The sequence below is a fragment of the Malaclemys terrapin genome, chromosome 1, assembly GCF_027887155.1.
Source record: "Malaclemys terrapin pileata isolate rMalTer1 chromosome 1, rMalTer1.hap1, whole genome shotgun sequence".
Taxonomy (NCBI): Eukaryota; Metazoa; Chordata; order Testudines; family Emydidae; genus Malaclemys; species Malaclemys terrapin.
Genome location: NC_071505.1, coordinates 44,110,087 through 44,137,744, shown reverse-complemented (window position 1 = coordinate 44,137,744; position 27,658 = coordinate 44,110,087). Strand labels below are relative to the sequence as shown.

Here is a 27,658-nt window from a genome sequence, read left to right as displayed (position 1 = left end):
TGGCTGAAAAGTACTTTTTGGCCTACTTTTTACCTTGTAAATACTGAAGAATAAAAACTCTCCAGAGTGGGACAGATTTACTCCAGGTGTGCCCTCCACCCCGCCCGCCCTCGCCCTCCCAGAGAAGGAATTGCTGAGCCTGGTGAGGTAAAGGAGGTGCTTTGCCACACTACACAAACAAGAGCTAATCTGGCCCATCCTCTCTCAACAATTTGTTGTTTACAATTTCAAGAGAATGCTCAGACTGGGACAAGTGATGATTCATATTAAGTACCTTTATACAGGTAGGCATAAACAAGATGTAACAAACGCCTTGCAGCAAGTAGAAGGCTTTAGAAAGGGCTATCAGGAACTCAGGAATTTAGCTTTTCTGTGTACTGATGCCTTTCTCTCTCATGGTTATACATATGTTTCTCTGAAAATTAGGATGATCTGAGGAACTATGGAGGTTCTTCGTGGCTTATAGAGAGTTGAAATGTTATGTTCTCTTGGACCATTGATCTTTCTTTTGAGGAACTTTTAAGTGAAGGATTAGAAATGACATAGGTTGAGATGGAAGCAACATTCCTGACCTGCAAGACAGATATAGAAGTGACATGATCACTGCCACAGAAAAAGGAAAATATAACTTGCCTAATATTATGAGAATATGTATAATCATTTATCCAAAACATTGTTCCAATTGGCTGATTCATGGAAAGAAACAAAAGCTGCTAGCTAATTTGCAGTTTAACCGGGAAAACACTCTTTTGATTTGTTGCCTGAATGACCATCACTTTAGCGATTATGACATTGGTATTCAGAAACAGCAGATTCCAATTAGCTGCTTTCTATAAACAGACTAATGGATACAAGTAGAAGTGCCACCATTTCTTTTTGTCTCCTTCTTTGCACAGAAAGCCAGACTTGCTAGAATTCGAGCAGCAAAGAGTGGGACGGCTAATGCTTACATGCAGAGCAAACGAAATGGCTTACTGAGTAACCAGCTTCACCAGGTAATATATTTATGTAATTCAGCTCCAGAATAGCTACTTAATAATAGCACAGCTGCCATTTATTCTATTTATCATCAGGACTAGTCAATCTGACTCTATACGTAAGACTATCAATAGAAGTAGGTTAAAGAAGGACAAATTGAACTATTATTGTTTGAGCAAGATTACAGGACTGGATGACAGTGTATAAAATAACAGAGGATGGGATAGTTCACAAACTCTGGATTCAAATACATCCCAAACTTAAACTGAAGTTTGGTTCAAATAGAAAGTCCATAGTTATCACTATCTCTCTGAGCCAAACCAAGACCTTGCATTTGGGCACCCTCAAATTTTGGGAAAATGTTGATCTAGATCTGATCTTGATGGTCTGAGAAATAAAATGTTAACTACAAATATGCTCAAGCAACTAAATATAAATCTGGGTTTTATACATCCCAAAGTTTGGAGTGTTGGGACCTAGAGGACATTTTATGCCCATCTCTAATTTTGACATTTGATATAGTCCCATTTTCATCCCAATTTAGTTTAGTGCCCTCTAATGAATAATGATAAAAGCATTTAATAAATCAGGAAACGTTTTCTACATAATTCTTCATTCTGTGTCTGTAACATCTGCTGTACACTTTCTGAACTCAGTGGTTTGGGATTAATCAGTGACATGATTTTTTTGTATAAAGGGTAATACCACAAATTCTTCAGCATTATTAAACAATCTCAAGAGGAAATAAGACAACTATATGCAATTTCTTTTTTAAAAAAGGCCCATACACAGGGGAAAATCTTTTACCATCAGTTAGATTTATGACCATTGAAGTGTGTGCTGATTTTACACTCAGCACCTTAACATGATGATTACATCTGTAAGTTGCATTGTTCTAACTATACACAAAAGGCCATCCAGTTCCGGGCACCACACTTTATCAATGATGTGGATAAATTGGAGAGTCTAGAGAAGAGCAACAAAAATGACAAAAAGCTTAGCAAGCCTGAGCTACATGGAAAGGTTTTAAAAACTGGGAATGTTTAGTCTTGAGAATAGAAGACTGAAGGGGAACCTGATAACAATCTTCAAATATGTTAAGGGCTGTTATAAAGAGGACAGTGAATAATTGTTCTCCACGTTCACTGAAGATAGAACACAGAAGTAATGGGCTTAATCTGCACCAAAGGAGATTTAGGTTAGACAGTAGGAAAAACTTTCTAAGGGTAGTTAAGGTCTGGAATAGGCTTCCAAGGATGGTTGTGGACAACCCGGCACTGGAGGTTTTTAAGAACAAATTGGACAAACACCTGTCAGGGATAGTCTAGGTTTACTTGGTCCTACCACAGCCCAGACCTGGACTTGATGACCTCTTGAGGCCCCTTCTAGCCCTACATTTGTATGATTCTGTGGAAATGCTGAGGTTTGAGACATTCAAGAAGGGTTGCAAGGAAAGCAGAGAAACTATTTTGATTAATAACAAAAAAGACATCATGCGCAAACTGATTTATTTTATATCATGTAGTTTTGCCCTGATAAAGCACTGCAGATATACTGCAGTATACACCCCAAATCTGTTTTCATCAAATATTTGGCTAAGAGACTTTTGTTCAAAAATGAAAATAATAGAGAATTCTATGTATTTACAGTCCAACAAGGAGGAAGAACAGAACTTTCTTAGCAAATCTGGCTCTTCCTTTGAAACACAGCACCACCACCTGCTTCACTGTCTGGAAAAAACCACGGTAAGAAAATGGAATCAGTGTCTTCCTGTAAACCTAATTTTGGTTTTGTAGTAGCTTATTTCTCCTAATTCCTCATGTTACAGTCCTTACCCAGGACCAAAGGCTATTTTATAGATTGGGCTGATTTAGAAATTTTCTAGTTTATTTTCATGCAGTGTACATAGTAACATTTAAAGATCGTAGGTCAGATCCTCAACTGACATAAGGACATTAACCTTAATGGGACACCCCAATAGGCTCCAGCTAAGGATCTGGATTTATATATATTTATACAGAGAAAGATTTAGTTTATGATTTGCATGTTTATACACTGTGCTACAGTAAAGTTTCTAGGGATTCCATCCTCCAGTCCTTACTCATGCAAAATTCCCAATTCAGGCAATGCAAGCTTTCTCCTTAGCAAGGATTGAAGTTCTGGGTCTTTAGGTTCAATCTTATGAGTTGCTGAGCACCTCCTGTGATGTGAGCACTCAACTCCAATTTAAGTGAGTGCAAGTTGAGAGTACTCACCATCTTAATCTGCAACTTCATCCTCTGAATTGAGATGCAGGTGCAGTGCTACTGAATCGTTTAGCCCAGGGGCGGGCAAACTTTTTGGCCTGAGAGTCACATCGGTTTCCAAAATGGTATGGAGGGCCGGTTAGGGGAGTCTGTGTCTCCCCAAACAGCCACGTGTGGCCCGGCCCCTGCCCCCTATCTGACCTCCCTCCCGCTTCTCACCCCCTGACGGCCTTCTACCCCATCCAACCCCCTGTTCCCTGTCCCCTGACGGCCCCCCAGGACCCCTGCCCCATCCACCCCCTCCCTGTTCCCTAACTTCCCCTGGACCCAGGCCCCGGACTGCCCCCCACCACCCCATCAACCCCTCCCCTCAAATTTCTGACTGCCCCCTGGACTCCTGCCCCATCCAACCACCCCTTCTCCCTGACTGCCCCCAGAACTCCTGCCCCTGACTGCCCCCTGCTGCCCCATCCAACCCCCCCTCTCCTTCCTGACTGCCTCCTGGGACCCCTGCACCCATTCAACCCCCCTGTTTTCCCTCTGACCCCCCCAACCCTTATCCACACCCCTGCCTCCTGACGACCACCCCGAACTCCCCTGCCCTCTATCCAACCTCCCCTGCTCCTTGCCCCCTTACCGCGCAGCCTGGAGCAACGGTGGTTGGCAATGCTACAGCCGCACTGCCCAGAGCACCAGGGCAGGTATCCGTGCCGCACAGCTGGAGCCAGCCACACTACCGCGCAGCACAGAGCACCAGGTCAGGCTGCGGCTCTGCAGCTGCGCTGCCCGGCAAGAGCTCACAGCCCTGCCGCCCAGAGCATTGCGCTGGCGGCGCAGTGAACTGAGGCTGTGGGGGAGGGGGAACAGCAGGGGAGGGGCGAGCCTGGAGGGGCGAGCCTCCCGGGCCAGGAGCTCAGGGGCCGGGCAGGAGGGTCCCACGGGCTGGATGTGGCCCGCGGGCCGTAGTTTGTCCACCTCTGGTTTAGCCTCAGCTCTGACAGCCCCTTACAGGAATAACTGATATAATTCACAACCACCAAAACACACCTGCTTTGGTTAAAAACTTCCAAGCAGTCAAAACCAGATGATTGAGCGCATGTGTCTACTGCTTAATATCTGGATAACTATACAGCCATCATGAATGTTAAATTAAAACATAATTACACTTCAGTAATATTAATAAGAATGAGGTGTGGGCACCAAGTGGTTAAGGCGCTTGACTGCAATCCTGAAGGTTGTGGGTTGGAGTCTCACTTGATCTCACACTGAGAGATCGCCTCAGGTTCACCCAACTGCAAAGTGAGTACCTGATCCATAGAAGATAGGAAAGTCCAACACGGTTGGATATGATGCTAGCCATACCATTCCCTTGTTTATCTTAAAGGTGTGTTGCCTGATGATCCATATTGACTTAGAATATTAACAAGCCATATGTCTCATTCACAGATAAAATATTTCTGGTCAGAAATGTCACAGAGGCATTTCTGTCAAGTATCAGAGGGGTAGCCGTGTTAGCCTGAATCTGTAAAAAGCAAAAGAGGGTCCTGTGGTACCTTTAAGACTAACAGAAGTATTGGGAGCATAAGCTTTCGTGGGTAAGAACCTCACTTCTTCAGATTCAGGCTTGCATCTGAAGAAGTGAGGTTCTTACCCACGAAAGCTTATGCTCCCAATACTTCTGTTAGTCTTAAAGGTGCCACAGGACCCTCAGAGGCATTTCTGTTATCCTGATCATTATTGTTTTTACATCATTTCCTGTTTATTTCCTAAGGAACCTAAGGACATGAAGAATAATTACATTGAGTGTAACCTATGTAAATGTAATAATTTCACATTGGGAAATGGTAAAATAATCTATATTTGTCCTTGTATTTTCTCTCCTGTCACCATATTGCCATGTAGGGTTTATCTTATGTTGTGGATGATCCCATCTTATCAATAAGCTGTTCAACACCATTTAAGGTACAATTTACAAATTTAGCTCTGATTTTATCAAATGTAGATGCACCTAACAAATTATCTGGTAGTGACCATCAGTATGTACAATACTTTGCCATTTCCTGACAAAGAGTTTAGATCATGTTGACCAGAGATGGGCCCAAATTCCAGATTCAAACACTCAAATTTTAAGGGCTAGAAATCAGAATTGGTATCTGAATTTTGTGGCTGGTGTCCATCTCTGTGGTTGACATGTTACAAGCTAAATGTATGAAGGTGCATTACAGCAGAAAAAATCAGAGATTGTCTATATGTGCACAGGCATCATGTCTCATCATTTGGAAATTTAGCAAACTATGTTAAATTTCCCTCATACATTGCTCAATGCTCATCATATTCATGGAATCACAAGGTTAGAGAATCATGCATTTGATTTTCATGAATCAAAGGTTTCCAAAAAAAATTTGGGGTCCATTTTCCCCCCAAAAATGTAATATGTTACAACATATGTGGCTGAGTTTCAAGATGAAAAATTGCCAAGTAGCATTTTCTAGTCATTGTATAACTTCTCTGTGAGGTATGCACATATAGCACAAAGTTTTGACGTTTTGTTTTGGTTTTATTGTTTAATGTTGGACTTTTATGCACTGCATCTGCTGTATTCAAAACAGAAAGTATATGCAGAAGCTTTTCTTATTGCTCCTGTTCAAGTGAGAGCATAATAACAATTTCTCCATTACACACGTTATTAAATTAAAATACAACTTATGTACGTGTATAACTTCATATTTTTATTTTCACAGCCTGTTTATTCAATTGCCTTGTAATTAACATGGTCCAGTTGTTGTTTGTCATTTAGTTACTTATGTGTCATCTTTCAGGTGCTTATGCTTTTTACATGCTGTCTTTTTTAATATTCATTTCTGATTTAAAGTACAGTATAGCACAAACTGTCTGGCTTTAAATGTATATTACAAAGGACTCGCCTGAAAACCTATCTCCCCTTCTACAGTTTTATCCTTTTGGAACACTTTTGAGGCATACCATAGTAGAACTATGGGCATGTCTATACTACACCCTAAGTCGATCTAAGTTACATCCCTATGGGGTGTGAAAAAGCCTCCCCTCCCCCAAGCGATGCAAGTTTCACACTGTCCACACCGGCACTATGTTGGCAGGAGATGCTCTCCTGCCAATATAGCGTACGGTTCTCACCAAGGTGTAGTAATTATGCTGACGGGAAAGCACTCTCCCGTCGGCACAGCATATCTTCACCTGAGGGGCTACAGTAGCATAGCTTCATCAGTGCAGCTACACCGACGTAGCGCTGTAGTGTAGACTTGCCCTCAGTCATAGACATCTGCTTTGGACATTGCTTTCCGCTTGAACTTTACAAATGAATTCACAAACTTTCACCTTAGCAACAGGCCTGGTCCAACTCTCAGAAAACTGAATAGAAAGACTCCCATTCACTTGGATGGGACTTGAATCAGGCCCAGAAGCTTTTCCATCTCCCCAAATTATTAATAATGGAAAACTTGATCCTTTTTTTTTTTTTCTTTTTTAACAATGGCTCTTCAAAAAATGTATAGTAAAAGCCTGATCTTATTTTATGGAATATACATGATGTTCATTTGCTTTTCAACAATTTTCTTGAGAGATAAGGTGGGTGAGGTAATATCTTTTATTGGACCAACTTCTGTTGGTGAGACAGACAAGCTTTCGACCTTACACAAAGCTTTTCTTCAGAACTGGGAAACTAACTCAGTGTCACTGCTAAATACAAGGTTTGAAAAGATATGCTCAACAATCTGTTCAAACCTTGTATTTAGCAGTAACACTGAGTTTTTTCCCCACAGACTTGAAGAAGAGCTCTGTGTAAACTCGAAAGCTTGTCTCACCCACATAAGTGGGTCCAATCACCCACCTTCTCTCACTAATATCCTGGGACCAACATGGCTACAATAACATGCATACAACAATTTTCTTGGCTGTTGAGTCCTACCTCCCAGATATGTGCACACCCACAACACATGCAGGTAATTGCTTAGGAGCAGGGGTATGTATTCTATTTGTAACTGATCAATTGATAAAGTCAGATGGCCAGATCATGCCTTCCCAAAAGTTAAGTGAGAAAATGCAAGTTTGGGAATATTCATCTTATGGGGTAGGGAGTGTTTGTTTATTCAGGGTGGAGATAAAACTAGCCACACACCTTCTACGCCTCCCTTCCTTCTTTGAAGACAGTGGATACTAGCTACAAGGGGGTTTATGCAGAAGGACTTCTTCAGCATCCAACAGAGGCCACTTTGGCTCCTCTACCCTCTTTCCAACATTTTTAGGCCATTGAGCCTTTCATCTCTTTTCATCTTCTCTGAGAAGTGCAGTGGATGGCAAGTTATGGCCTGTAGCTTTCTTCTTTGAAATTACTTCTGTAATGGCAACACTTGTATTCTGAGAGGTATTTTTTACAGGCTATCTTTTCAGCTAATATTTAACAGTTAATTTACAGCTCACAGAAGAAATCTGGACTTCTTAAATTTTAATTATTTTAGGCTTGAATTCCTAAATGCATATTTTAAATCCAATATGTCAAAGTTCATTGTATGACAGTAAATTAATATATCCCATATGCTGGAAACTTGACATGTATAATTCAATATATTAGTTTGAGCCATTGTATAATTTCAAAATATCTCCAGTCTATATTAAAAGTTCACTCAGCATCACTCTTTAATAGACTATGCTAATTGAATTCTGTTTGATAGCTCCATAATAGCTTTAGGAAGCACAAAACTGTTTTCTATTGGAAAACTACCAGAGATCTTGGCAAACATACTGGAAGCCCCTATAACCTGAAGACAGTTATTAAGTAATTTCTCTCTCTGTATCCCATATCCAGACTCTAATTGCATTTGAAGTCTTGTTTATGAACATTAACTGTGTAAAGTCAATTTTCAAGGAAGTTACACAAGCAGTTCTTTCTCCTTGTGTCACTTGAAATCATTATTCTTCTACACCATTTCCTTCCACACAAGATGACACCTGACTATTATATGGGTCAGGGAGGGTATGAGGGAGAGCAAATAGCAATGGAATGCTGAACAAGTTATTTCCAGTTGTATCAAACATTCATCTGCCTTAGGAAATTACTGTGCTGGTGCTCACTTTGCTGATGAATATGTACTTACTTTCTTCTACTTAGGCTATGTTTCTTTTGGACAACATGAATGTATTCACAGAGTACCTATTGGCATCTGAATGACAATCCATGTTAGTAGATCCTTCTTTAGGGAAGGAAATCGTTTTCTTTATCCTGGAGCTTGTACACACTAGTGCTTACTTTGGTATAACTTAAGTTGCTCGGGGTGTGGAAAAGCCTCCCCGCAAGTGACACAAATTACATCGACCTAAGCGCCGGTATGGACAGTGCTTTATCAGCGGGAGATGCTCTCCTGATGACATAGCTACCGCTGCTCGGGGAGATGGAGAAATTATCGCGATGGAAGAGCTCTCTCCCAGCAGCATAGAGTATCTGCCCTAGCAGCGCTACAGCAGCACAGCTACATTGGTACAACTATGCCACTGGAGCGATTCCAGTGTAGGCTAGCCCCTAGTAAATGAAAATGCAGAGAACCAACCCAATTGAAGTAAATGGGATTATGTGGAGCGTAAACCAGTGTTTCCCAACTCGGTGTCAAAGCATCTGCAGTTGGGAATGTGGAAACAGAAGTTGTCTCAAACAATCCAAAATAATGGGATTATAAGCATCAGCATCCTGCTGTCCATTTCGTCTTGGGATTCTACCGTAATTCTATGGCATATATTCTTACAATGTAAAACCACGCCACAAGTTTACCCTTCTTGGTGTGCAGGTAAACTGTGGCAGTCACAATTTTGTGAGTCGAGCTTCATAATCACATACGAAGAGTCGAAGGACAATGGCTATTGCTGTACTTGGAATTTCCATAGGCCACCCACTATGATGTGCCTTAGGATTTCTGTCTATGTTGGGATTAAGCAAAGATCCCGTGAATAAATAGATTGTATTTCACTGAATTAAAGGCTTTGTCTTATGAACTAATTTAGATATATTAAGCTATTATAACTAGTAATAGTAACCTCTGTAGAGAATGTTTGGTATTTATTTTAGCTTCTTTCCAATGGACACTACAGTTAAGGTTGCATTTTACTTTTTGATAAATACAGGCTTATTCCTGGATCGTGCAATGTATTGTTTCAAGTCATGATTTCACACCTTTATTTTAAGATGACATTTTACAGACTGAGTCAAAAATTAAAGTCAGTATTATTTTACTATATTTAAACATAATCATGGATGCTGTTACTCCCATTTAGAGCATTTATATAAACAGAATTGAAAAAGCCTGGAAAATGTTTCGAAATTTTTTTATAGATTACACAATAGCCCCTAGTAAGAATATCTGAGTAATGTTTTGCCATCCTACAAAAAATTTTGCATTAACTTTTTGAAAACTGAAGTTAACAGTTTGGTAATTTTGACTCTGTATTGACACTTTTATTATATTCAACCCATCCTGATATGGGCTGAAAATTGCAATCCTTGTCATTTTCCCAGACTCTGGTTGTGTAAAATTAAGCCATTAAGCAGGCCCTAATACAATGGATTTTGACAATCAGCATCATGAATGTTTTCAATTATAATCCTATCTTTTTGTGTGTGTGCTTTTACCATGTTTTTGATTGCTCTGGACCAGAATCACGAGTTTGTGGATGAACATGTCTATGAAGACAGCTGCATGGAGGTATCCACAGTCAATCGATCCTCAAGCGACAGCCCCTCTCTCTCTTCCCAACAAGGCGTTACCAGCACTTGTTGCTCACGACGACATAAAAAGACTTTCCGCATTCCAAACACCAATATAACTGGCAGCCGCCCAGGCAGCATACAAGAACTTAGTACCATTCAGATCAGATGTGTGGAGAGAACATCTCTATCTAACAGGTATTTATTTTAGTTTTATCAGCAATCTGAGATGCAATGCTATGGCAAACCTTTGCTCAGTAAGGAAAAGGTCTAGATTGTAGTCTAAGTGGGAAGGTGTTATTTGATGCAAATTCAAAATAAGTAAGCTGCATTCCTTAATATTAATTGGCAAGTGGCTGCCCATTCAAACGAGCATTTATTTTCTTGAGTCTTATTGGGTAGGGGTTCCTAAGCCACACAAGTCTTGAAATGGCAGATCAAGGTAAATAATATGGGCCCAGAGCCTGAGAGGCTTTGCACCTCCAACTGCTATTGGGATTTAGTCTTTGTTTAGCAAATGCTTATGCAAGCCACAGAACAAATATTGTAATATTTATGATTTGTATTGCAATAGCACCTAGAGATCCCAGCTGAAATTGGGACCCAGGTGTTCCAGCTCTTGTACAAACACATAAGAGACAGTCTCTACCTGGAAGAGTGTACAATTCAATTGTACAAGACTGAAAAAGGGGAGAGTATTATTATTCCTATTCTTAGATGCAGTACAGAGACACAAGAAGATTGTGACATTGTGAAGTTCACACAGAAAGTTTGTGACAAAGCTGAGACTTGAAACGAGATCTCCTGAATCCCAGTCCAGTTCCCTAGTCTTCAGACCATCCTTCCTCTCTAAAAATATATAATGAATGAGAAAACTATAAACCCTGGCTAGGGGTTGGAAAAATTAGAAAAAAATATAGCTCCAGAGGCTAGGGAGTAAGAATTTCCTTATCTTCTCTGCACCCTCATTTATAAAGTACTTGGTTTTGATATTTATGTGTATGGATACAGTCTTTGAAAACACCAGGAAAGTCACGCTAGACTTAAAAGTGTTTGTATGTTGAACTGAAATATACCTTCATTTAAAAAGCATCATTTTCAGCACAGGTTGCTATAGAGATTGATCTTAAGTGAAATTTTGAATAGCTGGCAGGTAAGAAATTCATTGCCATGAGCAACCCAGAAGCTCCTTGACTTGCAGCTGAGGTAATTTTTTCTGCCATTACTCAAGGGTGGTGGAAGGGGACATATTCCTGGAGGTTTAATCACGACCTAATATTTAATTAAAGATTAATCTTTAATTCCCGGGGGGCTGGCAATCATATGTGGAACCAGCATCCACAGCCTAGGTATTTCATGAATAATTTCATGTCTTCTGCTGGGTGACTTTCCAGCACACCCTTCCCTCACAGCACAAACACAGAAGAATTAAAAACAACAGTACACATATACAGATAGGAGTAAATCTCACAATCCAATGAATTTAGATTTTAACTGTCTCTTACTGCTTGTCCCCCCCAGTGTGCACATGAACCCACCCTCAGGTGCATGGCTAAACTGATAATTGTGAATACAAAATACTGTGAGTCACTGCTCCTGTGATTACAGATAGTTCAGTAGCTCACAAAGTCTGGAGCAAAGGGTAAGAGACTGCTCTGTTACTGACTTGCTGTGTAACTTTAGATAAGTCACTTAACCTTGCCAGGTGTCACTTTCCCTCTATTGTGGCCCAGATATACCTCCACCCCACCCCGACCTCCTTGGTGGACAAAGAAAGCTCTAAATGCACTGGAACTGTTACTTTCTAGTGGGGAAGAAGGGGAAGGAAGGAAGCAGGGGCTTGCACAAAGCTTAAGGTGGGGAGTACAGTGCAGATTGGAAAAGCTGGGTATGGAGCACAGGAGAGGAAGGCTAAAGGCATGCCCAATGGAGCAACTACTACACAGCTAGTGCGCACTAAGCTAGAAAGTGTGCAGGACCCTAGCTGTTGTTACATCCCATGGGGCTGTAAAGAACGGTTACTTACCTTCTGTAACTGTTGTTCTTCGAGATGTGTTGTTCACGTCCATTACACATTAGGTGTGCGCGCACTGCGTGCACAAACGTCGGAAACTTTTTCCCTTAGCGGCTCCCATCGGGTCGGCAGGGCCCCCCCGCCAGAGCGGCGCCCCGCTCTAGGGTATATATATCCCTGCAGACCCGACCCCTTCGGTTCCTTCTTGCCAGAGACTCCGACAGAGGGGAAGGAGGGTGGGAAGTGTAATGGACGTGAACAACACATCTCGAAGAACAACAGTTACAGAAGGTAAGTAACCGTTCTTTCTTCTTCGAGTGATTGTTCACGTCCATTACACATTAGGTGACTCCCAAGCTTACCATTGGAGGTGGGTAGGGGTCAAGGTACAACTGACTGTAGCACAGCCCGTCCAATCACTGCGTCCTCTCTGGCCTGATGGTGGATCGCGTAGTGGGCTGTGAACGTATGCCAAAGGACACTCTCAGACGAGAGACAGAGTTGTTCCAACGCCGCCACGGACGGTAAGAAGGAACTGAAGGGGTCGGGTCTTCAGGGATATATATACCCTAGAGCGGGGCGCCGCTCTGCCAGGAGGGGCGGGGCCTGCTGACCCGACGGGAGCCGCTAAGGGAAAAAGTTTCTGACGTCCGTGCATGCGGTGCGCGCACACCTAATGTGTAATGGATGTGAACAATCACTCGAAGAAGAATGGTGGCTTTGCAGCTGCTCTGCATGAGGTCCCTGAGGTGGACAGATTCCTTCATCCCAGTCCTTCCCCATCATCTATCTTACCATTCATATTTGTGAGCTAGCTATTGTTAGTTGGTCCATATTGTTCCAGTCAAGTGACCAGTTGCAGGCTACCATGTTGAAGCACCATCTGAGCTAATGAATGTCACCTTCTCCTACTCCGCCCAGACAGGGCAGAAAACTTGTTTTCGTCTGCCCTACCTGAACCTGGTTTCCTTCCACCCTCACCACTCTTCCTTAGACACAGAGCTGGTGAGTCACAATTGTGCCCATCAGCATGAAAGCATTGCTGGTTGTACCTCTTAAAGCAATAATAGGTGGCAGTGGTTGGGGCATAGGCACCAGAGACGGTTGGGGGAGGGGTGCAAAGGGCTATTGCCCTCCCTTACTTTTCAAGACCTGGTTGAGAGGATGCATGCTGCAGCCTGACCCAGCTGGCCAGCCAACTCGATGTTGTGCCAGTAGCTGGGCCCTCACCTGCCAAAACTGCAGCTCCTCTTGGTGCCAGGGACTGGCTGGATCCAGGCAGTGAGATGGCACCTTCATCCAGGGGCCTTGGTCGGGCCAGCAGGGAGTGTAAGATTAGGAGAGGGGGAGCCAGGGGCTCCAGAAGGGATGGGCTGGTGGGGGGTGGGAGGGCTTGGTCCCCACACTTTTGGAGTCTTTCCAGCACCCGTGGGTTGGTGTGACAAACTGGATCAGCCATCTACACTGCAAAGAAAAACCTGTAGCTGGCCCCTGCCACCTGACTCAAGCTCACGGGGCTCGGGCTGTTGGGCTCTTTTGTTGCGGTGTAGACTTCCAGGCTCAGATTGCTACCTGAGCTGTGGGATCCTCACAGGGTCCTCAAGTCTGGGCCCCAGCAGAGCCCAGAAATCTACACTGCAATGAAACAGCCCCACAGCCTGTGTCAGCTGGCATGAGCCAGCCACGGGTGTCTAACTACAGTGTAGACATACGCAGGGAGTGAGCATAGGCCAGTGGATAGGGTTGGGAGTCAGGCGAGGCTATTTTTAGGACTACATTTGAAATTGCAGATGTCTGTCTTTTATGAAACGGCAATGTGGTGTCAAGGCCTTGCAGGTAGATCAGTGCACCTAGCAAGAGTAACGCTATTGGTAACACCTAATGTGGGTCTCGTTTGTAAAGGTTTGGGGGGCACAAAGCTACTGTTCTTTTGTCAGCATAGGAAGGCAAGTCAGGAAGGGTGTCAGTGAGGGATGGAGGATTTCTATGGTAATGGGGGACCTAGCTGGATTCCTCCTGTTCACTTTCAGTTACTGTGATCCAGGGCCGGCCCACAACATTTTGGCACCTGAGGCGGGGAGATCCAATGGGCCCCCATGCCCCCTTGCTTGGGCCAAAACTTTGAAAGGTCTCAATTCTGCCTTCTTCCTGTTCTACTCCTCTCATGGTACTGCTCTGCTACCTACCCCAATAAAGGAGAACTAACAACTTAAAATGCCTCGTTCAAAAATTTTAAGTAACACTTAACTTTCAAATGCCTGAACAGCAAATGTAACTTTTCTTGTCTGCATAGTAAACACTGGCATTTTTATCTGTTTGATAATCAAAGTGGTGCTTTCTGTGCCTTCTTGGCTGCAAAGATTTGAACTGCTTCCTGAAGATCCACAGTCTGGGCCAGCTCATGCTCTATTGAGATGGTTGCAAGGCCGACCAGCCTCTCCTGTGTCATTGTGGAGTGTAGATGTGTTTTTATTAACTTCAGCTTGGAGAAGCTGCGTTCCGCACTGGCAACTGTTTCAGGAAGTGTTCGTAGTATGCGCAGAGCAAGAAAAGCATTTGGAAAGAGGATGGTCATTTTATTTGTGCACATATATTCCAGAACAGCCTTTGGAATTGATCCTGCTGAAATGTATCTTGAAAAGGCTTTCAGTTCATCACCTAAATCACTCGCATCAATATCGTACATGTCAGCATGTATCAACACTGTCTCTAGTCCCCTGCAATGCTGGTGTAGGTCTTCTTCAGGTATAGTATGATATTCCAAAACTCCTCACAACATCCCAAATATACTGCTGTGTTCTTTGAGCTGCATGAAACGTTCTTCAACTGACTGTATTGCACAATCTAGCACCCGGTTAAAGAATTCAGCTTTGAATTGTTGTTTGGGGTCTCTTATGGGATTATCCCGTGCCTCGTAATCAAAATGTCTTCTTCTTCGGTGACTCTTGTATTCTTGAATGGGTGGGAAAATAGCTTTAGTGTGAAGTTCCTCTGCCAACTTCTGTGCACTCTTCAGAACGTTTTGAAATCCCTCATCTGACCAGTAAGACGGTAGGTATGACTTGGCTTTGTCCAGTTGTTCCATTGCTCCAGATATATCAAGGTCAACACCTTGGAGTCTCTTGCTTACAACATTTATTTCAGTATGTCATGCCACAACACTAAGCCACACAGAAATTTGAAGTTGTATATGTTTCTGGTGATTCCATTTCCCTCTGCCACTGTTCTCCCATGAACAGTTCCTGTCGTAGCATTATCCTCCATAATGGCAACTATGGCATCATCTATCTTCCCAATTTGATGTTTGATAGGCTTTATCACCTCCACTTGACTTTCCCATCATGTGGCACTCAGTGATTTCAGTGTCAGAGAGGATGTTCCCAGATGTTGCTTCAAAATTTGCCATCGATGAGTTGACACAGAGAAAAATACATAGATGCTTTGAATTACATTACAAAATTCAGAAGCCTCACTAGAAGCTGATGCTGTATCACCGACCACCAAGTTCAATGAATAAGAACTGCATGGGACAAAAAAAGCTCCAGGGTTTAACTCTCGGATCCATGTCTGCACTCCTCTGTTCTTTCCTCTCATGTTGGCTATCGCAATTCCTGTATCTTCCAGCTTTTTAAGAAGCCACATTGGGTTCTACAGGAACAAAGGACTGGAAAAATCTGGCTAGAAATCTGGCATGTCATGAGAAGGCAGCAAATCAACAGAGAGCATTCCATAGGTGGAAAGAGCTTGAGAGGAGACTAAGGTTAAAGGCCACCATAGATGATCAGCATCAAGAGAAGATTGCATCAGTCTCTCTTTACTGGCAAAATGTTCTGCAAAGGCTCATTGCCATTGTGAGAATGCTTGCTACCCAAAACCTAGCACTGTGTGGCAATTCAGATCAGCCTTATGTGCCAAACAATGGAAACTTCCTTAAAATTGTAGAGCTGATGGCTGAATTTGATGCTGTACTCCAGGAGCATCTAAAAAGAGTCACCACCCAAGAAATGTACACACACCACTACCTTGGAAAAACAATTCAAAATTAGATCATACAGTTACTGGCAACAAAAGTCAAACAGAAGATTGTGTCAGATCTGAAATCAGCAAGATATTACTCTGTTATTCTAGACTGCACACCTGACATCAGCCATATGGAACAAATTACTTTAATGGTGCATTTTGTAACAACACAGAACCTAGTGAAAATGTCCCTGCAATGGTGACTGTCAGAGAGCATTTTCTAGAATTTATTGCTCCTGTAGTATCATCAATGTCAATGATTTGCTGTCTTCTCATGGCATGCCAGATTTCTAGCCAGATTTTTCCAGTCCTTTGTTCCTGTAGAACCCAATGTGGCTGGAACAAAACAGTATGCAGCATTCTGGGTTTTTGAGTACGTAAGCCATGACCTCTCCACTTTGTCACCGTTGGGGATTTCATGCCAGTAATGTGTTGGATGGAAACTTCTATTTTCATTGTCTTTGGGGAACTTGAAGTTTTTCACTTGCTGTGATCCATGCAGTACAAGTTTCAGAGTAACAGTCGTGTTAGTCTGTATCCGCAAAAAGAAGAACAGGAGTACTTGTGGCACCTTAGAGACTAACAAATTTATTAGAGCATAAGCTTTCGTGGACTACAGCCCACTTCTTCGGATGCATATAGAATGGAACATATATTGAGGAGATATATATACACACATACAGAGAGCATAAACAGGTGGGAGTTGTCTTACCAACTCTGAGAGGCCAATTAATTAAGAGAAAAAAAAAAAACTTTTGAAGTGATAATCAAGCTAGCCCAGTACAGACAGTTTGATAATAAGTGTGAGAATACTTACAAGGGGAGATAGAGTCAATGTTTGTAATGGCTCAGCCATTCCCAGTCCTTATTCAAACCGGAGTTGATTGTGTCTAGTTTGCATATCAATTCTAGCTCAGCAGTCTCTCTTTGGAGTCTGTTTTTGAAGTTTTTCTGTTGTAATATAGCCACCCGCAGGTCTGTCACTGAATGACCAGACAGGTTAAAGTGTTCTCCCACTGGTTTTTGAGTATTTTGATTCCTGATGTCAGATTTGTGTCCATTAATTCTTTTGCGTAGAGACTGTCCGGTTTGGCCAATGTACATGGCAGAGGGGCATTGCTGGCACATGATGGCATATATCACATTGGTAGATGTGCAGGTGAACGAGCCCCTGATGGTATGGCTGATGTGATTAGGTCCTATGATGATGTCACTTGAATAGATATGTGGACAGAGTTGGCATCGGGGTTTGTTACAAGGATAGGTTCCTGGGTTAGTGGTTTTGTTCAGTGATGTGTGGTTGCTGGTGAGTATTTGCTGTCACCTTCAGCCCCCAACTAAAACCTCTCCAGCGCATCATCAGAGATCTACAACCTATCCTGAAAGATGATCCTTTACTCTCACAGATCTTGGGAGACAGACCTGTCCTCGCTTACAGACAACCCCCCAACCTAAAGCAAATACTCACCACTCACATCCTCACTGGGGCCGGAAGTCTCACCATGAACATTTGTGTCTATGTATCTCAGGAGAGCTCCTTCCTGCTTAGATAGAAAAGCTTCCTTTGCTTTCTTTCTTTTTCTGAATGCTGCCCCAGAGGGGTGTTTTCTTCTTTCACTCATGACTGCTGTTCTGTGCCAGCTATAGTGGCTCTCAACACTCAGTTGAAGGGGACAAATAAGCAGGCTGGTAGCGGGGCCTGAGTGAGGGAAGATATCAGCGTCTTAAGGGCCTAACTGGCTCCTACTACTTCAGTTGACTGCCTGTTCTCAAGTGGATTCAGGGAAGCAGCAGGAAACAGGAAGCTCCCTGAGAAGCTGGTGTTAATCGGTCCAGGCTCCTGGGGGTATTAGAAAGGGACATAAGAGGCTCCTCCTCCTCTCTCTCTCTCTCTCTCTGCAGCTCCTGCTGCTTTCTGTTATTCCCTCTCACCTTTTCTCCTGCCTGCCTATTATGTCTCTTGTGCCCTCCTTCCTCCAGCACAGCACTCCACCATCTCTGTGCATCTAGAGCAGAGAGAATACATATGCACCAGTAGCAGACACAATTTTCTACACTCTGGGTCCTAGTGGCGTTCCCCCCACACACACACACAGTCTGGCACCTGAGGTGGCTGCCTCAGTTTGCCTCACGGTAAGGCCAGCCCTGCTCCCTCCCTTGTTTAAAGGGGTAGAATTTGTGTAAGGAAAGAATGACTGCCTTGTAACTAGAATTCAGGTCAGCTTCATTTTGCTTCTTTGGGCGCTGGCCCTCTTAATGCCCTGTCCAAAGTGTCCTACCTCCCTAAAACTAGGGTGCAGGTCTTCCTCTCACTTTCCTACACTTACATTCCATTTAAACACTGCTCCACAAAACCACCATCCTTCACACTGATCTATGATCATGTCCTACTGCCACTTTCAGCCCTGGATTCTCTGCAGCCAGGTCTCCTGCTCTCTGTCACAGACTGTTGTGGAAGACTAGGAGTTTGGGTAAATTATAGAAGACAAGAGTTCCTCAGCAGTTGAATCTTTATTCATCCTGTAATTTACTCAGCCCATCTCTCGCCTCCTTTTGTACATTTCAAGATTTTCCTGAAATGCACCCACAAAAAGGGGGCCTTTGCTACAGAGAGCTAAAACTCAGAATAAAACCTCATGATTGTTAAGATCAATTCCTGGTTTGTTGTGTCTGACTGAACCACCTAATGTTGGCAAAACTGCAAATAAGAAAATAATACAATGGACCTACAATAACCAAAAAGAAAGTGTCTGGATAATTGTACATGTGGAGATAAATTTATGAACAGGTTTATATGATGGGGTTGTCTGTGATAGCCAGGGACTGAACTCAATAACCCAGGAAGTCCCTTTCCATCCTGTATTTCTGTGAAAAACATCAAGAGAGCTAAGTATTTTAATAGGAGTCACATATCTTTCTTCCTCGGCTACATGCTGCACCTCCAATGACCAAAGGAGCAGAGGCCGTGTTTGCAGTGTATCTGTGTTTCTCCTACCTGATAACAAAACAGACTTTAAGCTAGTTGGCTGGGATAATGGAATTGAATAAGCAGAGAAGTTTATAACAATGTAAACATTTACATTATTGATTTTTTCCCCCTTTAGCCGATCCAGTTTAAATGCCAAAATGGAAGAGTGTGTTAAACTAAACTGTGAGCAGCCTTACGTCACAACAGCAATAATCAGCATCCCAACACCCCCAGTGACCACACCTGAAGGGGATAATAGGCCAGAATCTCCCCCATATACAGGTGCAAATATTGTCAGAGTATCTGCTTTATAAAACAATTAGAATAAAGACCACTTGCCAGCTGAGCTCTAGCAATGAGAAGAGTTCTGGAGAAGGAGAGAGCTGGAAAAGACAATACCCCCTTGGTCAGTGTTACCTCAGCCACAGATTGAGGGGGTCAGAAGAATTAAAACATTTTGGGTTTCAGTGTTGTACTGCGTGAAGCAGGCAACCAAACAGAGTTTCTACACAGCGTCTGAACGGTTATACAGCGCAATCTTCTGTGACCATTTTGACTTACTATATGAGCACAATGAAATGTCCCCCATTGATGCTTCTTATTACCATGGGAACTTTTTAAAAAAAATAAATAAACAAAACAAACAAAAAATACCCCACGTTTGGACATTATGTTCCGGCTGAATGCAAAACAACAATGAAAAACATTTTGATAACGTCATTTTTTCCTGTTGATAAACCATGAACTTGTTGACAAACTCCCTATTGTTAAAAAAAAAGAAGAAGAAAAAGGGGGGAAAACAAAATGCTCATAGGAAATATGTTTGTACTGACTGGCAGAAATACAACCATAGTGCATGCTGAAATTCTTTGGAGCTGTGATCTCAGTTTACTTATGTTGTTTTTCAGATTAGGCATGATAAAATATTACTGTAGAAAGGGGCATTTCTGTGCACTTACTGCTGATTGTCAATGTTCCATGGTAGTTGTACAAATAACTTACCTTTGGAAAATGCAGTATTTCTTACTCAAATACTCATTAGCGAACTCAAGGTGTTCAGTTAGTTCAATATTTATTATTGTTTTATCTTGCTTCCTTGGTACTGCTACAACTGCAATAATTCATTGTATATCTGTTGTATCAGGAATCAGGATTAATTTGTTTAAATATTTTGCACAACTTCATCTACACCCTGAACCCCGTGGATAGAAAATATTTTCTCTAATGTGGAGAAGTTTTAAATAACCATATAATCAAAACTTTGTCTCACAAATGTACTTTTCAGTCATACTTCTTTTTGTCCACTGTAATCTCTATTTTCATGATGCAGCACATTTATCTGATCTAATGTTGCTTTCTTCTTTGGGATTCCAAGACTCTTCATGAAGTGGCTTAATCTTTTGTTCTGCAAACATTTGCCTACCTTTGTATTTCCTGAACCAGTCTTCTAATGTAGTGTTACAGTGTCAATCCCATTTGAAATGAAATTAAGGGGTTTTGTGACAAACTAACACTGAGCTCTAAACCTCTTTGTTTTTCTGCAGTATCCAGAATATTGTCTATGTTGAGCATTGGAAGACATTTAGTGAAAACAGTTTGCTAAAACTCTCCTTGTAGTTATCTGTAAACTAGCATCCAAAAATTTATTTGGGGCTTCATATCTTGTAAGACTGTACCCAAGAAACACTGATAAACTAGAGATTTGAGATTTTCTGCAAAATTATGATTGACTCCAGCGGGAATTTAGCTGTAGGATCAGGGCCATAAATGGACATTAAGACTTTACTATTTAAAAATGCCTTTTTGCTTCATTGTCTTATGGAAATCTACATTTTCTTACCAAAAGATTTCTGCTAACTGCAGTTTTATTTACTAGAAGACAAGAACGTTAAGAGGTTTGTCATCTTGAAAATGCTGTGCACATGAAAAAGTAGGTGTTTATAGCAGAAATACTGTATCAGCAGAAATTACCGCATGGCTCCATATAAATATATATATATGCCAATCAAAAAGCTCTATGCATTAGAAGACATTACCACAAGTGAAAAACATAGTTATTTAAATAGTTTGAATGTTGTATGTTTCATACTTTATGGTACCAATTACTAACTACTCCCTTGACTGAACTTAACATTTATATTAAGAGGAAATACACTATGAAAGTAGAACTTTGCTAATTTACACCCTTTTTACTCCACACAACTAGTTGCTGGTCTCGCCTTATCTATAAGCAAAGATTTAAAACCAGATGCTGTAATGAAGGCTGAGATTTTATTTTTACAAAGTATGCTACAGAATATTCACTACTATGATATTGTCCTAAATTACAACTAAATTACACCTGACAAAAGAAGAGAGTATATTTTGCAATGGGTGATCCTTGTTTTCTTAATGTTTGTTCACTTATTCACAAACTTGGTTAATTTGCTATGCAGTTCCCATTCATTTGTGTAAAATAGCAAGTTTCTACGGTTTATATAAATGGAATCAAAACTTGAATTTCTTTTAAGGAACCAACAAACTGATTTTTCACTGACTAACAGTGAACATATCAAGTAATTCCACTGAAATCAATTATTTTGATCTCCTCTCTCTTACAGTGTTGTAAAGCTGGGTTCACTACATTAGTTTTTACTTGCTTCCTACGTCTACTCATAATTTCTCGTGGAAAAAAGACTGGCTTTGTTCCTAGCATTTGCTGAAACAGTTACTGATATGAAAACTGCTCTGATATTAACAATCTATTACAGCTTCTTCTTTCTCACATGGTGCTTCTTAATTAATTACAATATAAGATGGCAGTTGCTGAAAACCATTTGGGACAAGCCCTGAACTGAGTTATGCCTTGTGCAATCCCATTGACTCCACTGAGATCACACAGGGTTTAAGAATTTGGCCTCTTAATTTTATTTTTCATATGGACTAAAGAAACTGCAATACAGCAATATTTGCATAGCGGTTACTCCCCGATTACAAGTTTTATCTTCTTTTTTAAAGTACAGGTTAAGAAATAATTTGGCAAGATTTTTCAGAATGCCATTCTTGTCTATTTCCATATATCACTTATGCAAAATGATTAATTTATTTTGAATTTGGAAAATAAACATTCTTTTGGTGTTCTAGGTGATTTAAATGCTGTTTTGGTAGTGAATGACTGTTGATGACTGTGTAAAATCCATCTGTGCTGTAAATGAAATGTAATTATTTCTGTGTATCATACAAAGAATCCAAGGTTGTTGTTTTTGACAATTTTGTTTGAAATTCATTTAACGTATTTCAGAAGACAGCATAATACATGTGTTATGCTGAATGAATAGACAGCAGAGGAATATTTAAATAAAAGATCTGCATGCTTGAACGGGACAACCTGGTTTTTCAGTGACTTATTATTCATGGAGCACATTTTCCTGTCCAGATACAAGGAACAGCCAACATGTGTGCAACAAACCTATATGCAAGGTGTACACAAATTTACACCACTATAGAGACAATGGGCCCACTGATTCTTCGGTACAAAGAGCTACACATAGGGACTCCCTTGCCACCCCTTTGCCAGCAAACAGCACAGAGGAGTGGCCAGGTGGAAAGAGGTATGTGGGCAATGTATTCCTTGGCTGCTGACACGGCCATGTGGAATGTCAGATAGTCAGGTGGGCCATAGAATTGGGACCATTAAATTACTGCCAACAAGGTGAGCTCTCTCTTACCTATTTTTAAAACGACAATTTTTTAAAACATCTTGGCAAGAACAATTCTGCTGAACCTGCCCGGATACCACATTATTTCAGTGCTGGCATCAAGTTCTATTCTTACAATCTCCTTGCTAAGATGGTCAAATTCTTTTTTTTAATGTAATAGCAGATGGCAGATTGTACAGTTCTCTTCTAAAAGAAAATAACCAAATGTAAATAATTCCCTCTTATTAACCATTTATATGGTAGTATTGATGTGCATGCCATTTTACTGGTTCCAAGGATTTAACAGTCTCTTCTAGACTGCTCCCCTAAAGAAAAGCCCTTAGAATTTAACCATCCCATAGAATTGAATAGACCGATTGTCCTGCTATTTAAAAAACCCCTATTGAAAGCATAGCACTCTCTTAGATTCTATGCATTTGTAGAGTCATTTCCACAGAAACATTAAATTCCTGAGGACTTTCCCACATATAACACAATGAAAAGGACATATGTATGGGAGGGGAAGAATCTTGTAGGTTGGTGAGTTGGGGGGAGATGAGTAAATAGCAAAAATATGGATCTTGGGGTCAGTATTTATTTGTTTTTCCATGGCATGTAGACTATTTTTCAGAACACATACACCTATTTCCCTCCAATAATACACATTTTGTATACAGCAACCATAGTTACTGAAGCAAACCTCTACTCATACAACTTATCAGATTGCCAATAGCAGTATATTTTGAATAATTTCTCCTGAAGCAGCAACCAAATGCAACTACTGAAGGGAACTGACACTAGATCTTTAAATGTAGTCATTGAACATGAGTAGACCAGAGAGGAGAGTGGGTGATATACGTATCTAGAATTGATATAGATTAAAAGATATACTTGGTTACCTATCTAGCTTACTTAGTTACCATCTGTCTGTCTATCTTGGTTATTTATCTGTCTATTTCTAAAGCACCCATCTTTGTCAAATCTATTGTGTCCAAAGTGAATAGATGGGTGTGAAATGTCTGAAGTATTTAAGACATTCCAAATCCTCTAAAGAAACTCACTCAATCAGAAGCAAGATTTGCAGTGCTATATTAAATATCTCATTTCATCAACAGCACTTCACATACATTTTAATATTCCAATGGTCAAAACATCAAAAGTGATACCAGGATTCTGGTCTATATAAGACATTTAATTGTCTAAAGCAACAGAACTTCTTCAGGTGAGGTTCTTATCCACGAAAGCTTATGCTCCCAATACTTCTGTTAGTCTTAAAGGTGCCACAGGACCTGTTGCTTTTTACAGATTCAGACTAAGACGGCTACCCCTCTGATATTTAATTGTATAGTGACCTATGACCAAGGGCCTCTGTTGTTGTTACTGCTTATTACCTAAAAAGTATGTGGCACTTTACAAAATTAGTTAGCTATGTTTACTGTAGGCAGAGTTTATAATTATCCTCCCTCCAGCAAAAAGACTAAAATACATAAACCTTGGCCAATACATATGGCCAAAAACTAAGACTTTGGCAGAGCCCTGGGGAAAGTAAATTCCGGAGTCAAGGGCTGCCTCATGAAAATACCCTGCCTTTATCACTATTTATATTCCAGTAGAACCCAGATACTACAATTGCGATAAAGGTTCCCATTATGCTACCTGCTGTACAAATACAGGGCCTGCTCCTGTGTAAATTTACCCATGTGAGTGGTTTCTTCAGTGTCCCACTTGAAGCATCTCTACAATTTAAGGTCATCACTGCATCTTTCAGACATTTATGCACTACTTACTGTCACATGTGAACATGTGTCACATGTTCACTGACTTCCCATGGAGGTATTTGTGTGTGTTGCTTGCATACATAGGGGCTGTGGAACTTTGGGGAGGAGTGCGGCACTGGGGAGATGTAGACAACAGAATGCAGGAAAGACAAGAGGTTGGCACGCAGAAGAAGGAAGGGTTGGCTGAGTGTGGGAGGAAGAATATTACCAGTCAGTATTTGCCAAGAGTCCAAAAACTGAAGGTATAAAGGTTAAAATGCTGGCTGTGACTTCAGGAGTCACTTAAAGTGTGTGCACCTCCTTCCCCCCCTCCTTGCCGCTGTTCGGCTTCCAGGAGGGCTGGGATGTTAAAGCTTCATTCTTGGGAGCCTGATGCTGGGGCCAGTAGTGGCTGCATGACTGTGCAATGCCATGGGAAGGGCCCGGTGTCTCTGAGTGGGTTCCCTGATGCTCTGATAAGTGAGCAGGCCAGGGAGGGCATAGATGGCCAGATGCCCCTCCCCACTTCCCTCTATCACTGCTACTCCCACCACTGGGTAGCGTCCATCACAGCCACTTTCAAATATAGCAAATATCAGCAAATCCCAATATGGGGACTGACAACTCATCTCCATTGGCAATGGTGTACAGGGAGAGAGGTGGTCCCTCCATTAGCATGGATTTAATTGATGGAGGGTTTTGATATAGATCAACACCCTCCCCCTGTAATTAGGATAAGGAATCAGTGAAGTCTATAAAGCACAGGTGTAATATCCTACACATGGAAAGATCCTGGAGCAGATGACCATTATATGCACTAATTGATGCTTCTGAGGAGCTGCTGAGGGTAGCCCACCTGCCACTGCACAATTTGGAGACTATGCACATGGATAATTATAGTAAAGTACACACCTGAGAAGAAAGATATTGCATGCCTAATCCCCCCGGCTACTGTTGCTGCTTTGGGATGGAGAAGCTGGTGGTCCGAAAGGACTCCCAAGACTGTGACCCTCACTGAAAAAAGAGGAGAGAGCAGCTGTCACCCCAGTAAACTCCTCTGAACCGTTCCCCTGAAAACAGGTCTCTCCTCCAGCATATGTATTTATTACACACAAAACACTGTGTTAAAAGAACATTAAGGCTGCAAAGTCAGAAGTTAGGCATTGCCCAGAATTAAGGTTGCCTGATCAACCTTACTCTGATCCATGTGTGTGTTTGCATTATGATACAGACTTCACATACTACTTTTTCCACAGATACCAAAGCCGACTGAAACAGAACAACAGACAAACTGACACAGCCAACTGACAAACAGAATCCTTACTGATCAGGGCCAAATCTGGTTATGGCACAGAGACCTCTCTTGTTCTATTGGCAATGATCTACCCACAATGAATTAAGATGAGGTGTGCATGCCAATATTAGCTCTACCAGCTGCCTTAGGGTACATGCACACTACAATAAAAACCCCACAGCACCAAGCCTCAGAGCTTTGGTCAATTGACTTGGGCTCACAGGGCTCAGGCTGCAGGGTTAAAAAAAAAGCAGTATAGATGTTCGGGCTTGAGCTGGAGCCCAGACTCTCAGACCCAACCCCATCATGGTATTTCAGACCCCAGGCTCCAGCCTGAGCCCAAAATGTCTACACTGCAATTTTTAGCACCACAGCCCGAGCCCTGGGAACCCAAATCAGCTGGCCTGGGCCAGCTGCAGCAATGTAGTGGTACTCTTAGGCCTGGTCCCCACTAACCCCCCACTTCGGACTAAGGTACGCAAATTCAGCTATGTTAATAACGTAGCTGAATTCGAAGTACCATAGTCCGAACTTACCGCGGGTCCAGACGCAGCAGGGAGGCTCCCCCGTCGATGCCGCGTACTCCTCTCGCCGAGCTGGAGTTTCGGCGTTGACGGCGAGCACTTCCGGGATCGATACGGGATCGATTTATCGCGTCTAAACCAGACGTGATAAATCGATCCCAGAACATCGATTGCCTGCCGCCGGACCCTCCGGTAAGTGTAGACGTATCCTTAGATACAATCACAATCACCCAAGAGCCATAGCAAGAATATAAGGCACCACCCTTTGATGGCTTCATTCTTTTCTGTCAGAAACAACCCAGAGGGCATTTTCTGGCAGTAGTTCTTCAGCCCTGCAGATCTACTTGTGTGGGGTGCCACTGGGTGCTTTTCTTACACCAGCCCCTGTTCAATGTGTATATGAGATCATTAGGAGAGTTAGACAGACACTCTGAACTAAAGGGTGTTCTTTATGTGGATTTCTCACCTATTCAAAAGCATGTATTTATTCTACTTACAGACTTCCCTAAGGTGTCCATCTGAGTGTCTCAAACATTAATAAATAAATCCTCATAACATACCTGGGAAGGAGAAGCATTAACTTCAGCGGGACTAAGCCTGATAGAAAGTGTTTGCAGGATCAGGTTCTAAACTGGTGGGGGGAGGGGGAGAAACGTAACAGGAAATGACAGAGGGAATGGGGCAAGGGAAATAGAGAATACAAAACTGAGGAAAAGGGAAAACTGCTCTTAAGAAAGCATCATTTCTTGCACAACTTTGATCTCAGTCATCCCCTTGCCAGGAGCTGCAGAGCAGTCTTCCATGGCCCTTAGTAATGGTGGACTGCTGCAGAAGAAACCTTGACTGATGTGGTGGGACTGGGGGGAGTGGACTCAATAACTTCCTTGCATCACAGTGGCATTCCAAAACCCACTTATTTCCCCCCAGCACTATCTCCTGATATAAACATGATCACTCTGAAGGTGGAGTCCAAAAGCTACACTGTAATTTGGCTTGGGACAGCCCATAGCAGGAGCTTCACCTCAGAGAGGGATGCCTGCAGAGGATTTAAGCACACACACAGATCATTGAAGAAAGGTTAAACTTTGAACTGGCTCCCTAGCTTCCCATTCACTTGAAACTTTTATGAAAAGGTCAAAAAACAATGCAATTCACAGCTAATGTCTACATTTAACATTTGTGTGTTTAACATTAAATACACAATAGTGACAAACTGACAGCAGTAAGGACATTTAACATGGAGCTTTTTAAAGTTAAATTACTAGGATAAAAGCACCCACTCTCTTTAACTTTAAAAACAAAGGTTTCAGAGTAGCAGCCGTGTTAGTCTGTATCCGCAAAAAGAACAGGAGTACTTGTGGCACCTTAGAGACTAACAAATTTATTAGAGCATAAGCTTTCGTGGACTACAGCCCACTTCTTCGGATGCATAAACAAAGAAGCCATCACAACA

At 41.9% G+C, this 27,658-nt stretch overlaps 1 protein-coding gene across 2 annotated transcripts in view; it reads left to right on the top strand.

Annotated features, from left to right (window-relative positions):
• The window catches only part of KCND2 (potassium voltage-gated channel subfamily D member 2), a 440,517-nt gene extending 418,179 nt beyond the window's left edge, over positions 1-22,338 (top strand). The window contains exons 4-8 of one of the 2 annotated variants that reach the window (XM_054023452.1): positions 897-995; positions 2,628-2,723; positions 5,127-5,186; positions 9,902-10,149; positions 19,090-22,338. In XM_054023452.1, the coding sequence (XP_053879427.1) occupies positions 897-995; positions 2,628-2,723; positions 5,127-5,186; positions 9,902-10,149; positions 19,090-19,267 (681 nt within the window). In that variant the 3' untranslated portion in view covers positions 19,268-22,338. The remainder of the gene's footprint in view (positions 1-896; positions 996-2,627; positions 2,724-5,126; positions 5,187-9,901; positions 10,150-19,089) is intronic. The other variant, XM_054023461.1, reaches the window with a different exon arrangement.
• Positions 22,339-27,658: the final 5,320 nt, after the last annotated feature.